This window comes from Miscanthus floridulus, chromosome 5 (assembly GCF_019320115.1).
Source record: "Miscanthus floridulus cultivar M001 chromosome 5, ASM1932011v1, whole genome shotgun sequence".
NCBI classification, from domain to species: domain Eukaryota; kingdom Viridiplantae; phylum Streptophyta; class Magnoliopsida; order Poales; family Poaceae; genus Miscanthus; species Miscanthus floridulus.
Genome location: NC_089584.1, coordinates 9,259,331 through 9,273,545, shown reverse-complemented (window position 1 = coordinate 9,273,545; position 14,215 = coordinate 9,259,331). Strand labels below are relative to the sequence as shown.

Genomic DNA, 14,215 nt, shown 5'->3' with positions numbered 1-14,215 from the left:
ATAAGCTGAAACAAGCGAGACAAGTCGAGCCGAACAGTCCGAATAGCTTTAATCCAGGGGATCAATTAGTCGATGATGAAAATATGTGTCCATGGACATGGATGCAATCGGACAAAGGGAGGGAGGTGGGGGGGGGGGGGGGCACTTACATACAATCAAACAAATAATTAAAATATTTTACAGAAGTTATCTACAAGAGAAAAAATAAATATTACAATAGAAGCTAGGTACCCGTGCTCTTTGCACGCTGCCATGGACCAACTTACTAGTGATTAATTATAATGGTCAAAGGTACAAAAGTTTGATTAAAATAACGTGTCATGATTCATGAATATCTCACCCATACACATTTTATTGCCCCATCGAGGATGGCGGCCACCGGCCAGCACTTGCGAATAGCCGAATCATGGAACCGAGATGTTTTGCCAAACCACGACGCCGATCTGGGTGATTATATTTCTGGCACGTTGGTTTTTAATTGGCGTGATTAGTTAACTCGTAAACTACAGGGGGATGACCCATGGTAGTTACTACTAGTTGCTGTTAATTAATTACCGGCTGGCTGAGTAGTGGCGTTAGCTACTGACTGAAGAAGGCAACCTGCAAAAGCATCCGCCTTGGTCGGCTTTCTGGCTGAGTGCGAGTGGCATTTATCTAGCAATTTCGACGGCGTCTGCATGCGCTCAGTGACACCGATCTTCACCTTGTAATTAACCATCAACCTTTTTAACGGTTCTCTGGATCATATTAGTCATGCTTATTAGTCATGATATATTGTTTTTCTCTCATAACAAAACATCATCGGCCAGCTTATAAGCCACAGAAACGATCAATCGAACATGGTGCTTTGTCCTTTGAGATGGCAACCCGATTTCATCAGATGCAACGCATGTTCCGTTCGATCTGATCCATCCACTTGGTATCTTGTAAGAGAGCGGTGGACAATAATAAATATATAGGCTTCGTTCGCTTTGTTGAAAAAATAAACCGAAATACTGTTTCAGCTATTTTATTGTGAAAAAAATACTGTTTCAGCTAAAAAACAAACTAAAAAATACGAATTATAAAAGAAGCGAAGAGGGCATACAGGAGAGCAAATTAAAGTTGCGTAGCCGCCTTTTCCATGTATGGTGAATGCCGCGAACCGGCGAGGTAGCAGGCGCAAAGAAAACGTGGGAGTCGTCGACGACGTCGCCGTCGAGGTACAGTACTATGCATCGTTAGCTAGCCACCGCTGTGCGCCGGCACGCACGTCAAAGCTAGTGCATGGCCGGGGGCAGGCACTTGGTCTCGTTTCGGTCAGTGCGCCCGCGCCAGGGTCTTGTTTAGTTGGTGAAATTTTTTGGGAAATGATATTGTAGTACTTTTGTTGTTATTTGATAATTGGTGTTTAATCATAGTCTAATTAGGCTTAAAAGATTCGTCTCGTAAATTTCGTCTAGACTATGTAATTAGTTTTATTTTTTATTTATATTTAATGCTTCATGCATGCATCTAAAATTCGATGTGATGAAGAATCTTGTAAAATTTTGAAAACTAAACAGTCACTGGCTCTTCGATCCATCCCAGAGAAAAAGAAAATGCACGTGCGTTATTAATTTGTTGCTGGACCGATCGGGTTTAGTGCAGTGTGTACAGGGATGGTAGGACGGAGCTCGAAGCACGCAACAACGAGCTCGTACACGCTGGACAGACACCTAATTATTTACGATCTAGCTTTTTTTTTTTAAGAAAATTTATGTTTGGACTCCTAAAGATTTAAACTCACCTTTAGATCTTGAGGTTAGCGTCAGGACTTATGACGTCGAGGTAATATGTCTCGGTGTCATAGATCTTACCTCTAAGATATCTGGTTGTGCACAGTAGAGCTTGTTGACGTGACCGGTACCTCGACTTACGTAAAAAAACACATGCCTCCGAGGTTGACGCCACATAATTTTGACACCGACCTTACCGCCGTCAGATGACGTGCTGGGACGGAGGTAAAGAGACGTGCCAGCGGTCGCAAGCTTGCTGGTCAGCAAGCCAATCGGAGCCGCGTCGTCAGCAAGCGCAGCAGGCAGGGCCAGACTGCCCAGACAGACCGACGACGCTGTGGCCGGTGGTGTGCTGCTGCCTCTGTCTGATCACCTCTACAGTACACTAGCTGCTGCACACGTCTCCTTTCTTTTCACCCATCCATCCATCCTCTCATGTCTCAAGTCTCAGTGCTAGCCTGCCTTATTACATGAATGAATGAGCTAGTACTGATGTTAGTAGCGTTTTTTAATTAACAACGATGGTTAGGTTAGTCTCCTCACTTGTTTTATCCTCTTTCTTGAGCTAAAAAAAGATCCACAACACATCGGCCCAGCAGTGATACGAATCAAATAAGATCAGCTGCCGCCTGCCAAGGGTCCCTAGCTAGCTTCTCTCCCTGCCATGCCTGTGATGTGGCCCTACGTGACGCATGCAACTCGATCAAAGCCGGCCGGGAAACGGGGGCCAGGGCAGGGCAGCCAGCCCCAGACAGCTGCAGCTGCATCTGCCTTCCGTCTGCGGGCGTGGAAAGGAAAACGAATCTTTGTCCGGGCAACCGGCCTCGGTAGGGATAGGCTAACCGCTGAAAAGCTGAATCACCATAAAAACCCAGGAGCCGTCCGTGTCACAAGGGAGGAGAGGAGAGCGGTGTGCGGCGTGTGGATCTTTTACCGCTTCCACGTCTTATCACCTCCGTCATCATCTGACGGCTCTGAGGTCGGTGTTAAGATCTACGGTGTCGATCTCAGAGCCATGTTTTGGCGCTGAGTTATTGGTCACATCAATGCCATCTAGGATGACCTGTCGTGCACGGTCAGACATCTCGGAGCGAAGATCTGTGGCGCCGAGATGCGTTACTCGGCGCCATAAGTTTTAGCACCGACCTCCAGAGTTCAAAGATGAGTTTACGTCTTCTAGAGGGCCAAATGTAAATTTTTTTTAAAAAAAAACAAATTGTAAAAAATTGGGGGCACAGACAGCTTTGGGTCAGTTCAGTTGCGGCAAGCTTTGCCTTGACTGGCCGGCTAGTCTTGGTGAGCTGGATTGGCGGCTCTCATGTGATAGCAAGAAATTCCCTTGTTAGCACGCGCCCTAACACAACTTTTTTTTTTACTAAGGCCTTGTTTAAATCCTCCTCGTAAAGTTTACTCCCTATCACATTAGATGTTTAGACACATACATGGAGTATTAAATATAGATTAAAAAAATAACTAACTGCACAGATTACGACTAATTTGTGAGACAAATTTTTTAAACCTAATTAGTCCATGATTTGACAATGTGGTGCTACAGTAACCATGTACTAATTGTGAATTAATTAAGCTTAATAAATTCGTCTCGCGGATTACTGACTGATTCTGTAATTTGTTTTTTATTAAGTCTGTTTATCCAACAACCATGTGTTTTATACAGTTTCAACACATGAATTTTTTTACACCATAGAATTAAGATCCAACAACCTCCATCCTCCTTCTACCTGCAACTTTCTTCTACCTTCAGACAATCACAAATCACAAGATCACAGATCCACATACACATATCACAAGAAACAATTTTTTTCTATACAAGGACAAGAGGACAAATCACGTCCAGATCTGATCGGAGCCATACGACGCAACTGACGGAACGTGCGTATAGGCCTGCCCCCAGCATGGAGGTGAGCTACAATGGCTTGACGTAGACACGCACGGACGGGCACGAAGCGCTTGAGGCGGGCATGCATCCTTCCTTCTCAACATGCGACTTCAAGACGCTACTGGCTCGTGCACCCATGTGACGATAAGAGGCCACCATGCAGCCGGGCACGTAGCTGTACGTGACTGCTTCTTGAGACGACATCGGAAAGGCGACCACAGGTGTTTTTTTACCACATGTGTTGCACAAATAAAATCTATGTGTTTTTTATGCTAAAACACATGTGTGTTGTATAGCATTTCTGTTTTATTGGTATCCGAACACCCATGTGACACCCCCCATTTAACACTCGATGTGACATTCCTAAACTTTACTTCATGAATTTAAACACCACCTAACTAAACTACTACTCCCTTGCTTCTTCTGAAGCAGGGATCCAAATTTAATTTATCCTAAGTCAATATGTTATATGTCTAAATAAAGTCAAAGAGAAGACTATCATTTTTTACCATACCAAATATAATCCTATGTCATAATGTATCTAAAATGTAATCAAGCTTCGTATATTTTGACTCGGCCCCTTGCATTTCAGGAGAGAACTATCGTTTCTCATATTCACGTTCTGAGTTCTATCTAGGCAAGAAGATTAGGTGAAGAGCACGAAGAGAATCTCAAGTCTCATCCCCTATGGGCTAGTATAGTGTGTGTTTGGTTTGAGAACAAGGTTGGATGGGATATGTATATCCATGGATTTCTAGATATGCTTATCCATGCTTCATGTTAGGTTAGATGGATGGAACAGGCTATTTTTTATGTTTGGTTGAATGAATATCTGCTGGGCGCGACGAGGCGGGGCTAGTTATTTTTTCTATGTTGGTTGGATTGATGAGGATAGCCACGTCAATTATGTCATAGGGAACCACTAGTCTTTTTTTTTTTTGCCAAAACATAATTATGTGATATCTTATTTTGTAGATTTAAATAAAACGGATACTGCGATGTTATCGTATCACAAATGCTATAAATGGTTTGTAGGAGATAAAATTGTTTGAAGGTTGCATGCAACCATTAATTGTTGCTGCCACGTGAGCAACAGCCCCAGCATGCAACATGGTCACATGGATAAGTTTACCCACAAGTTTTTTGGTGGCAGCTTCATTCAGCATAATCGGAGAATATTTCATATACCTGACCACCCTATCCATATTGTCACCAAACCAAACGTATACAAATTTTGGACCGCCATCTCCCATTCGTGCATATCCAGCAGGACGCATGCAGCGCAACCCAAGCGTGCCACCTGGGACGCGCGAGTCGCGACCCTGCCCTGGCCGGTCGTCGCGGCGTGCTCAAGGAGCCGCACCCCATACAGGGCACGGGCAGCCAGCAGCGACACCGAGCCCGCCACGACGTCGCAGACTCCTCCCAGTCCAGTCCTAGGCGGGCAGCAGGCGGCGGCGGCGGCGCGCTGCGACCGTACGTGACGCGCCAACTGGAGCCGCCAATCACGTGGCCGGCTGGCCGTTTTCCCGGCTCCTTCGTGTTCCGTCCCCGTCGGCCGGCCGGCCTGCCGGCCTGACCCTGAGTCCTGACGATCGAGAGGTTAGCCAGCCGGTGCCTATCGTGGCTCGTCGGCTTGTACGCACTCGGCGGATGTCACGGTCACGTCGCACATGTATGCCGTTGCTTCTCCGGCAGAGATTGCACGGGCAGGACAACGGGCGGACTGTTTGCTCCCTCGGCGGCAGGGGTGCGCTGGTGTGTGTGAGTGTGACGACGACATTCGCGCGCTGGCTAGTTACAGCTCGACAGGTAAGGGCCTTGTTTAGATGACCCCAAATTTCAAGTTTTTTCACTTTTTCTCTATCACATCAATTTTTAGCCGCTTGCATGGAGCATTAAATGTAGGTAAAAAAAATAACTAATTACACAGTTTAGTTGGAAATCACGAGATAAATCTTTTGAGCCTAGTTGGTTCACGATTGGACAATATTTATCAAATAAGACGAAAATGATACTATTCATCGAGTTGCAAAAAGTTACAATCTAAACATGGCCAAGGTAAGCAATCCGCGGTCGTAGGTTTTCTAGCTCGCTCACTTGTGTCATTGTGCTGCTGCGGAATCGCACAAGCGGTCGCGTCTACCAGGCTATCTACCATTTTGTCGGGCCTCATATAAAAATTCACGCTAGCAAGGTCCCTAGCCGTACGTTCTACCATCTCCAACGGTGCCCAATTAATGCTCGACTTCTGCTCTCCACAACATCAGAACGTTAGCATCGGCCGGTCAAGAAAAAGAAAACGTTACCGTCACCTGGACGGCGACCGGGCGGGCGTGCCTGGCCGGACGCACCTCGGACGGAACAGCTAGCTAGCGATCTCGCCGTGGCGTCCGTCCTCGGCGGCAGCGACCCACCCCAGGACCGTGACCTCGGGTACGTTTCTGTGGTGCAAACCGCGGCGTCGTGCGTCCGTTCCGGCGAGACAAACTCCTTGCACCCATGACCTCCCCACCACTGCTCGCCGGACGTATGTACTACGCGCGACAGAGACGGCGGCGCCGAGGCTGTTCGCTCGTGCGTCCACTTGGGTGAGTTCGCGGCAGCTACCTCGTCGGTCGGCGGCGGGCGCGCGAGCACGACGTTGTTTGGCCTAACGAAATATCTCGGCGTCCTCATCTCTAGAGCCTTTCGTTTCATACGAAGCATCGATATGAAGCGAGCTAAGAGGTGGCAGAAGGTTTAGGGCTTGTTCGGCTGGCTTTAAGCCGGCCGGCTGGCTTGACACTCACGAAAGCACTGTTCACGTTCTGCCAGAACAGTATTTTTCTCCGGAACAGTATTTTTCAGTCCTGCCGAACAAGCCCTTAGCTAGCTTGGCCTAACGGCTATTAGTACTACTAGTACTAGTATATCACGTGTCAGTTGCTGACAGTGATGTGGTGAGCTACCACAAATGTCCGAACCTTCACGTACGTATGAATACGGCTGCAGAGGCTGCGGACCGCTAGACTCGTGGCTCGTGCCAGTGTATCGGACACAAGAGTTTTAATGATAAGATTAGGCTGTCATTGTTGAAGCCTAGCAGCCTACAGATTCAGATACAGATGCAGGGCAGGTCATTTTCAGACGGGCCGGGTACGACAATATAGCCTCCAATGCCGTCATAATCATAGGAGTACATTCCAGATAAAAATCAAATTCTGTGGACTTCGGAAGTTCAGCTCCAGACAAATGAAATTCTCACCCAAACTTACTACTGCACTGCACTGTACATGAAAAGTCAGCTATCAACTGGCCACAAAAGTTTGTGAGGTCAAAATTCCTAATAAAAATCAAATTCTGTGGACTTCGAAAGTTCAGTTCCAGACAAATGAAATTCTCCTCTCATTTACACCCAAACTTACTACTGTACTGTGCATGAACAGTCAACTATCACTGGCCACAAAAGTTGTGAGGTCAAAACTGTGCCACAGTTCAGCTTAATGCATTCTGTGTCAAACGAATCAATTCAAGTAATTGGGTACATGGAAATTAACTACGGAGTTGCAGTCTCTGTCAAACGAACCAATTCAAGTAATTGGGTAAATGAAAACTAACTATGGAATCGGAGAATTTCTGCAGCTTCTATTTTCTTTTCTTTACTTCATCATTCCACATGGTTACATAATCACAACAACATCGTGTATTTACCATGAATTTTCCTTCAAAATGCACTCATTTTCTTTGTTATGCTAAGCAGTTACTTTACATTCAATAGCAAGCAGCAATGTACATTGGAAGGCCAGTCGACGTGTCATGAAATGGCAAGGAGGCTAACTGCTATGGGATGGTCTCAACAGGCTACCTGACGCTGACAAGCCTCTCACAGCAACTCTGACCGCACCAACAGCACCAAGCAGCCATACCTCGGGGGCCAACCCATTAAAATCGTGCTTTGCACCCATGTCAAGGTGAATCCAGATATGAAAGGCGACCTGCATGGTTATGAAGTCAGTCGAAAAAAATTCCCATGCCATTTGTACTGCAAGAGCAGAATATCTGACTGATAGCAAACTGCAAATCTATTCACTTAAGAGCTTCATTGTACACGGACATAGAAATTGTGTAGTAATTGTTTATTAATTCATCTGAGAAACAGCTTCTTTCAGGAAAGACCTGAGAAAGCTGTAAGCGAACCTTGCCAGAAGCATCTCGGATAGGAGATACATGTAGAAGATCACAGAATGAACTTCCATCTTTCCTGATAGAAAGTAGAGGCAACAAAACTTCTGTCAAGTTCTTTCCACAAGCTGACCTGTTAGCTACCAGTACAAACATGCATGAACGCACCTGTAACTTAGTAGATCCACTGTGCATGCCTGCTCAGAACAAATATGCTGATTTATCTGTACGTCCAATTTTGAATAGAAATTTTAAAAGTAAGCAATATTATGGGGAATGTGGTCATACAAGCTATTTAATCCTGGTCCGCACCTCCTCTAAAACCTCCAAGCTAGTGCCTGGACCGTTTAAGACTTTGCAGTTACAGCCCAACATTTCTTCTCTTGAGTAACCTGGAGAAGTAAAAGTTTAAGAGCAACATAAGTCCTGCCTGTAAAAAAAATGCTATCCTAGTGAAATCTAAAGTATAGCCACCAGAGTAATGGACCGATGTCAAGTTGGCAACATAGGCAAGATTTAACCAAAATAAACATCACTCAAAGGAACCACAACTACTAGCATACACAACTACCAAAGAAAGAAATGTATCATCTCTAAACAACTTACATTAAAACTGTGTTAGGTGTACGCGAAAAGTGCATTAATAAGTCTGCCGACACAATAACATCACCAAAAACAGAGGTTTCAAATTGTATTTTTACATCATTTATAGAAAGAAATTAAAAATGTAGCCCATACCCCCACCTTAAATAAAAACCATGCCAGGATTCTGTCTGTTGCAGGGGGTGAAAATTTGCTCTTTCTTTCACATGATAATCCCAAAAGACATGAGTTTTATGTACGCATGCACCAAGTATATACAATCAGTTTGAGTAACTTGATCAAGTGAAAACAATATATAAAAGATTAAAGATAACAGTAATATATCGGAAGTTGCACATATTACATACTTCAAAAAGTTGTTAGAATGCATAATCTGGTACTAATAGTCAAAGAACAACTACCTGTTAATGATGTAAAAGCATCACTAGCATAAATAATTGGCATGTCAGGCAAGCGGGAGTCAGTCCTGTGATCAGTTCAAAATGGTAAATTTAATAATGAAGCACACATGAATAGAGTCAGATACAATGTTTTGAGCACAAAATAATACAAGGCAACAAAATAATGGACAAGATATCCAAACAACTCACAATACAAAGCTTTGTTTGATTCTACCGAGAGAGAGGTTTAACGACGAACTGAGTGCTGGGATGCCAATAGAGCAGCATCTTTTGCTGCTGACCACTAGACCAGTTAGCTTGCTGTAGCGGTTCAGCGCAGAGACAATGTTGTTAGCCGTACTTGTTGCCATCTCTTTCTCATGGTCACTAGCTACACGTGGTTCCTCGGCCTCCAGCCCTGCAACAGCAAACTAGCAACAAGATACTCACAACTTGGTTCACTTATGTTTCATTCAATACTTGTGTGAGGGTGAAAACATTAAAATGAGACCCCAGCTTAAATTGATATACTAAGGTAAACACAAGAAAGTTTATGGAGACTTGTAAACTACTGCAGGCTACTGAATCTTCAGTCAGGAAATCGCATAAATGTGATTTGTCCTAATCCCAAAACCTATTAGTGTTTCTCTCTTTTTTTTTGGGGGGGAGGGGGGTTGGGGTTGGGGGGAGGAATCATGTAACCACTACCTAAGGAAAGAGGTACCACATATATGTATTTGTGCGTGCAACTCTTCATGGTCCACATTGGGGAAAACAGGCCCAGTATAAGTGTATAACCATGATTAACAGACTTCGAACCAAGACCAGGTGTTAAAACACGGGAGTACTTAACTCTCTGAGTAATCTACCACTACGCCTACTTATTCAGCGGTTTGTCTGTCCATGCCCACAAATGAGAGTAGTGCAACTATAATTACGATAGCTGAATTGGCAAACCAAGTAACCAACTAATCGACCAGGGACGATTTCATGAGCAGTTAGTCTTATGCAGGTCAATCTGGAACATACGTTCAGCTTTAGGAACAAGGCAACAAAGGGCTTTAATTGAACTCACTTGCAATTAATGTTTGAAACTCAAGGGAAAATCGAGAAGAATGGGTAATTTACTAGTGCAACATACTAGGAGTACTACACAGGCAGGCACACTGACCTCTCTTGTCCATATCGACAAATACCTTCCCCGCGTGTGTGGCGCAGGGGAGATCCTCTCGGACCCTGGCCTCGTCGCGGCACGCGGCGAGCAACGGCCCCGGCGCGTGGCACGTCGCCCCGCGCGTGGCAGCAGCGGGCGCGATGGGCACCTGCACGGCGAGGAAGTGGAGCAGGGTGCCGTCGCGGGCGTGGAAGACGGGGGCGAGGTGGAGCAGGACCCAGTGCGGGGCGCCGTCGCGGCGGTAGTTGAGGAGGGCGGCCTGGTGCTCGCGGTGCGCGCGGACGGCCTCGCGCACGCCGGCGACGGCGGCGCGGTCGGTGGCGGCGCCCTGGAAGAGGCGCGCGTTGCGGCCCAGCACGTCGCGCGGCGCGTAGCCGGTGAGCGCGGCGAGGCCCCCGGAGGCGTACACGATGGGGTGGCCGGGGAGGGCGGGGTCCGTGAGCAGGAAGCTCCCCGGGAGCTCGTCCAGCGCCTCCAGCACCCAGTCCGAGTAGCGCGTCGTCAGGGACGACGCGAGGCGGCCGTGCCCGTGGTCGTGGTCGTGGTCGTCGGGACCCGGCGCGCCGGAGGTCGCCATCGTGCCGCCGGCGTGATCGGCGGGGAGAGGGGAGCGAGAAAAGATCTGCGCCCGGGGGGAGCGGGGCCTATGGCTGCGAAATTTTCGTCGAGTCCTCTCTTTTTATTTTTTGTGACGGTTCTGTTTGGGGCAGCTCAGCTCTGCTAGTCTCCTGCACCTGCAGTTGGAGAGTGGTTTGACTGTGGCGGACGTGGCGATTCGTCCCTCTGGGCTTGGTTCTTTCCTTCAGAAAGGAAAAAAAAAAAAACGGAGCACGGGAGCATCGCTCGAATCTCGAGGTGCCAAAGGACGTCCAGCAAACAATCAGACTTGACTTTGTCTTTTAGTGAGATCATCCAATCAAAGAGTGGTTTAACTCAGCACACAGAAAATTCCTGCTAGCAACCTCCCAGCCTTAAGGTAGGTCCCACCTAAGATAAGGTCAGTTGTCTTAAAAAAAACCCTCTTCTTCGACTATTAGCTAAGTTGTAAGAAACCAAATTATACAATAATAGCTTTTTATTTGTCTATAAAAAAACTTCTTATGCTAGTTTTACTCACATTCTTTTTCTTAATTCTCCTCGCATTCATAACATTCACTTGATCTGTGAGCCACTACTGCATAGGCTCGCGTGTCATGTGTTGTTGCTTGCATGAGAGCCAAACTCTCTCCTCTTCTCCTATCCACATCAGTATTTGCTTGGCTATAAGATCATTATGTACTTGTTCTAAGACCACTTCAGGGTATTAATTAAAGTGGATCCAGCTCCTGCCTTGCTGCCTATGAAATGAAAAAAAAATCTATCTCCACTTCACATGCGTGTCTCCATCTTTCGTACTGACTGGCGCAACCAAATTACGGGGTTGTTTAGACACCAGCCTTCATTTGCTACAGCACAGCAGCGGCGGCAGGCGTCCAAATTCGGCGCCAGAGACCGTGGCGAGATTCCTGAATTGAAGCTTTTACTCTTTGCCTACCTGTGGCCATCCTATCTTACTCATCAACTAAGCACGAGACAAATTTGTTGCGGTAGTCATATATATATATATATATATATATACGACGTGGCACAATCTCTCCACCGTGTCGCTACTGGTTCCACTCGATTTCAACCTGATTACGTTCTCCTCCACTGTTGTCGCTCTCTCAAACGTGGATGTGGCATCCTCCACCGCTGAAACTTGTTCCCTGCACTGCTCGCTCCGCGTGGCCTGCCACGTGGTGGTGGCCGTGCGGCCCAACTCCCATTTTGGACCTAGATTTTCCCAAGTGCCGTCGGAGCAAGTCGTGAAGCCCATGCCAGATTGCCAGGGCGAGGCCACCCCCAAAGCTAGCGCTGGTGGTGGACAAACTTGACAGCGGCTATGCTCCTACTCCTACCCATAGCCTGAGCTGCCTCTCCCACATGCTTGCCATCGATCCTTTTTTATTTGCTAACAATAAGGCTGAACCTAGTTTGAAGCCGGCCAATTATCAAACTTTCGCGCTTAGGGTTGTGTCAAAACTCACCAGTCATTAAATGAGGTTGAGCTTACACTTTACGGATCTCTTGTTTTTCTCTACTTATACATATATGGTATATATTTTTCAGTGGCGGACCCAAAAGGTAGTCCAGGTAGGCCCAGAACTATCCTAGAATCTGGCCCAAAGTTTATTTAGTACTCAACATTTTCAATCTTTTAGCCTATAGAAAGTCTGGCCCAATAAAAAACTGAAAGAAGCCCACGTTAGCGAGCATCAGGTATCTCCCGTCAGCCTCCTGATCCCCTGTGCGAGGCCGTGAGACCTGCCCCGCCCCCGAGGCCGTGACACTTGCGAGTGCCGCCACCCCTGACTCCCCGAGCACCGAGGCCGAGCCGCACGAGGCCTGAGCGTCGGCACCCCGCAGGGCGCCATCCTGCCTGGGCCTGGCACTAGTCACCGTCTCTCCGAGCCTATGCGGCACCCCCACTGCGGCACTGTGCGGCACCCCACGTGGCTGAGGTGTCGAGCAGGGCAGCAAGCTACATGCTGCTGGAGCCAATCGCCGAGTGCGCCAGGCTGTTGCTCTACAGCGCGCCAGTGCTCCTGGACGGTGAGTGTGCTTTTGAAGTTCTGAGCTCACCCTAATCTCATATCCTTTGGTTTGGACAGTGAGCACTGGATTGCAAATTTGGTTAGGGATTTGTTCTTGTAAATGAAATCAGAGCATAGAATCTTATGTATAATCTATTTATGCAAGTTTCGGATCTATTTATATAAGTTTTGAACCTTTCAATTGTATTATCTCAATTGGTTAATTTATAGCCATTTTACCGAACTTTTTCTTTGAATTTTGTCGTGTTGCACATGAAATTTTTTACTAGGACTACCCTGGTTTTAAATCCTAGGTCCGCCACTGATATTTTTTATCGGGTACAACTCAGACGCGCATAACTCGCACAGTTCGTACTCACGCTACACGCTCCGAACTCGTCTGGCAGAGGAGGGAGGGAGCTGACACGGTTAGCAGGTGTTATGTTATGGGACCGGTGACGGATAGGAGCCACACGAGGACGTGGCGGATAAGTTGTTCGCGGACGTGTTGCCGCGTCACCAGGCGGCGTGGTCCTGCAGGGCCCGGCCTGAAACGACAGTTCTGAACCGGGCCCACATATCCCGAGTAGTACTGTGTTCTTCTTGGTCGGTGCTGTGCCAACCTTAGTCGTGAGCGCAGCGCTTGCTCGCACGGCGAGGCAGGGGACGTCCAAGGTCGAGGAGCAGCGCCCAGGGAAACGTCCGGGGTTGGGGCAGCGCCGGCCCCTCGCGTGCGCTTCCAAACGTTGAGGCTGCGCGTAGGGCGGGTTGTCCCGTGGTTTGGGATTCCCAAACGAAGCCTTAACGGCGACGGGTACGCACCAAGCGGCCTGCATGCTTGTGCATGCACATTCACAGCAGTCAGCATTTTGGAGCTACTTGCCTACTTCAGATTTTTTTTTTTTTTTTGAGAAAACTTGCCTACTTCAGATGCCATGAAATCAGAGATTGGGCCTGCAAATACCAAAAGAAGGCTTGCTCGGCCCGTCTATATTACAGCATGTTTTTTTTTTGAAAGGTAAAGGATATTTATTACTAGTTATAAACGTAGTACAGAGATGGGGCGAAACATTCCCCATTGAAAGTTCTGAAGTGCCTGAAGTGCCTGTTGCACATTACAAGGACGAGAGTGTGTAAACGCTTCACAGGAATACAGACAAGAGCTTGTAACACTTGCTTGCCTAGCCTGCTTTGCGAGCTTATCAGCAACTTTATTTGTTTCCCTTCTAACCTTGATGATTAAATGTTGCATTCCTTGAGTGATTGTTGCCAGTTCAGCCAGGATGGCTCGCAGGGGCCAATGGCCAGGACTGAGGCACAGAGAATTTTTTTGGGCAGCAGTAGCGACCATCTCATTGTGAGTGAGAAAGTTGACGACATGTAAGTTTTAGGGTTTTTTTTTAAAAGGCCATTGCAATTCTTCAACTTTTAAGAAACGTCACAAATCGTCTAATCGAAGATAGGCCATTATAATTCTCAGCTTCGCTGAACCATGCCATTTTTTACACCCCAACCCTACGAGGGCCCACTGTCAGCACCGTATGTATACGGGACGCAAACGCTCGTGAAAATATCGGCCATCTCCGTTAGTCAGCGCCGCGTCGGTCTTCTTCTTTCTCCCGCCCCCC

The 14,215-nt window shown here is 47.1% G+C and overlaps 1 protein-coding gene across 2 annotated transcripts; it reads right to left on the bottom strand.

Annotated features, from left to right (window-relative positions):
- Positions 1-7,321: 7,321 nt before the first annotated feature.
- LOC136449468 (protein TWIN LOV 1-like) lies at positions 7,322-10,760 on the bottom strand. 2 transcript variants are annotated; one of them, XM_066449509.1, is made up of 7 exons: positions 9,973-10,760; positions 9,012-9,219; positions 8,823-8,887; positions 8,131-8,210; positions 7,987-8,015; positions 7,834-7,897; positions 7,322-7,631 (listed from the first exon to the last, which is right to left on the bottom strand). In XM_066449509.1, exons 1-7 carry the CDS (start codon positions 10,550-10,552, stop codon positions 7,470-7,472), a joined length of 1,188 nt encoding a protein of 395 aa, XP_066305606.1. In that variant the 5' UTR covers positions 10,553-10,760; the 3' UTR covers positions 7,322-7,469. The 2 variants fall into 2 exon arrangements, with proteins under 2 accessions (XP_066305606.1, XP_066305605.1); XM_066449508.1 differs by having other exon boundaries at positions 7,987-8,042; positions 9,973-10,759.
- Positions 10,761-14,215: the final 3,455 nt, after the last annotated feature.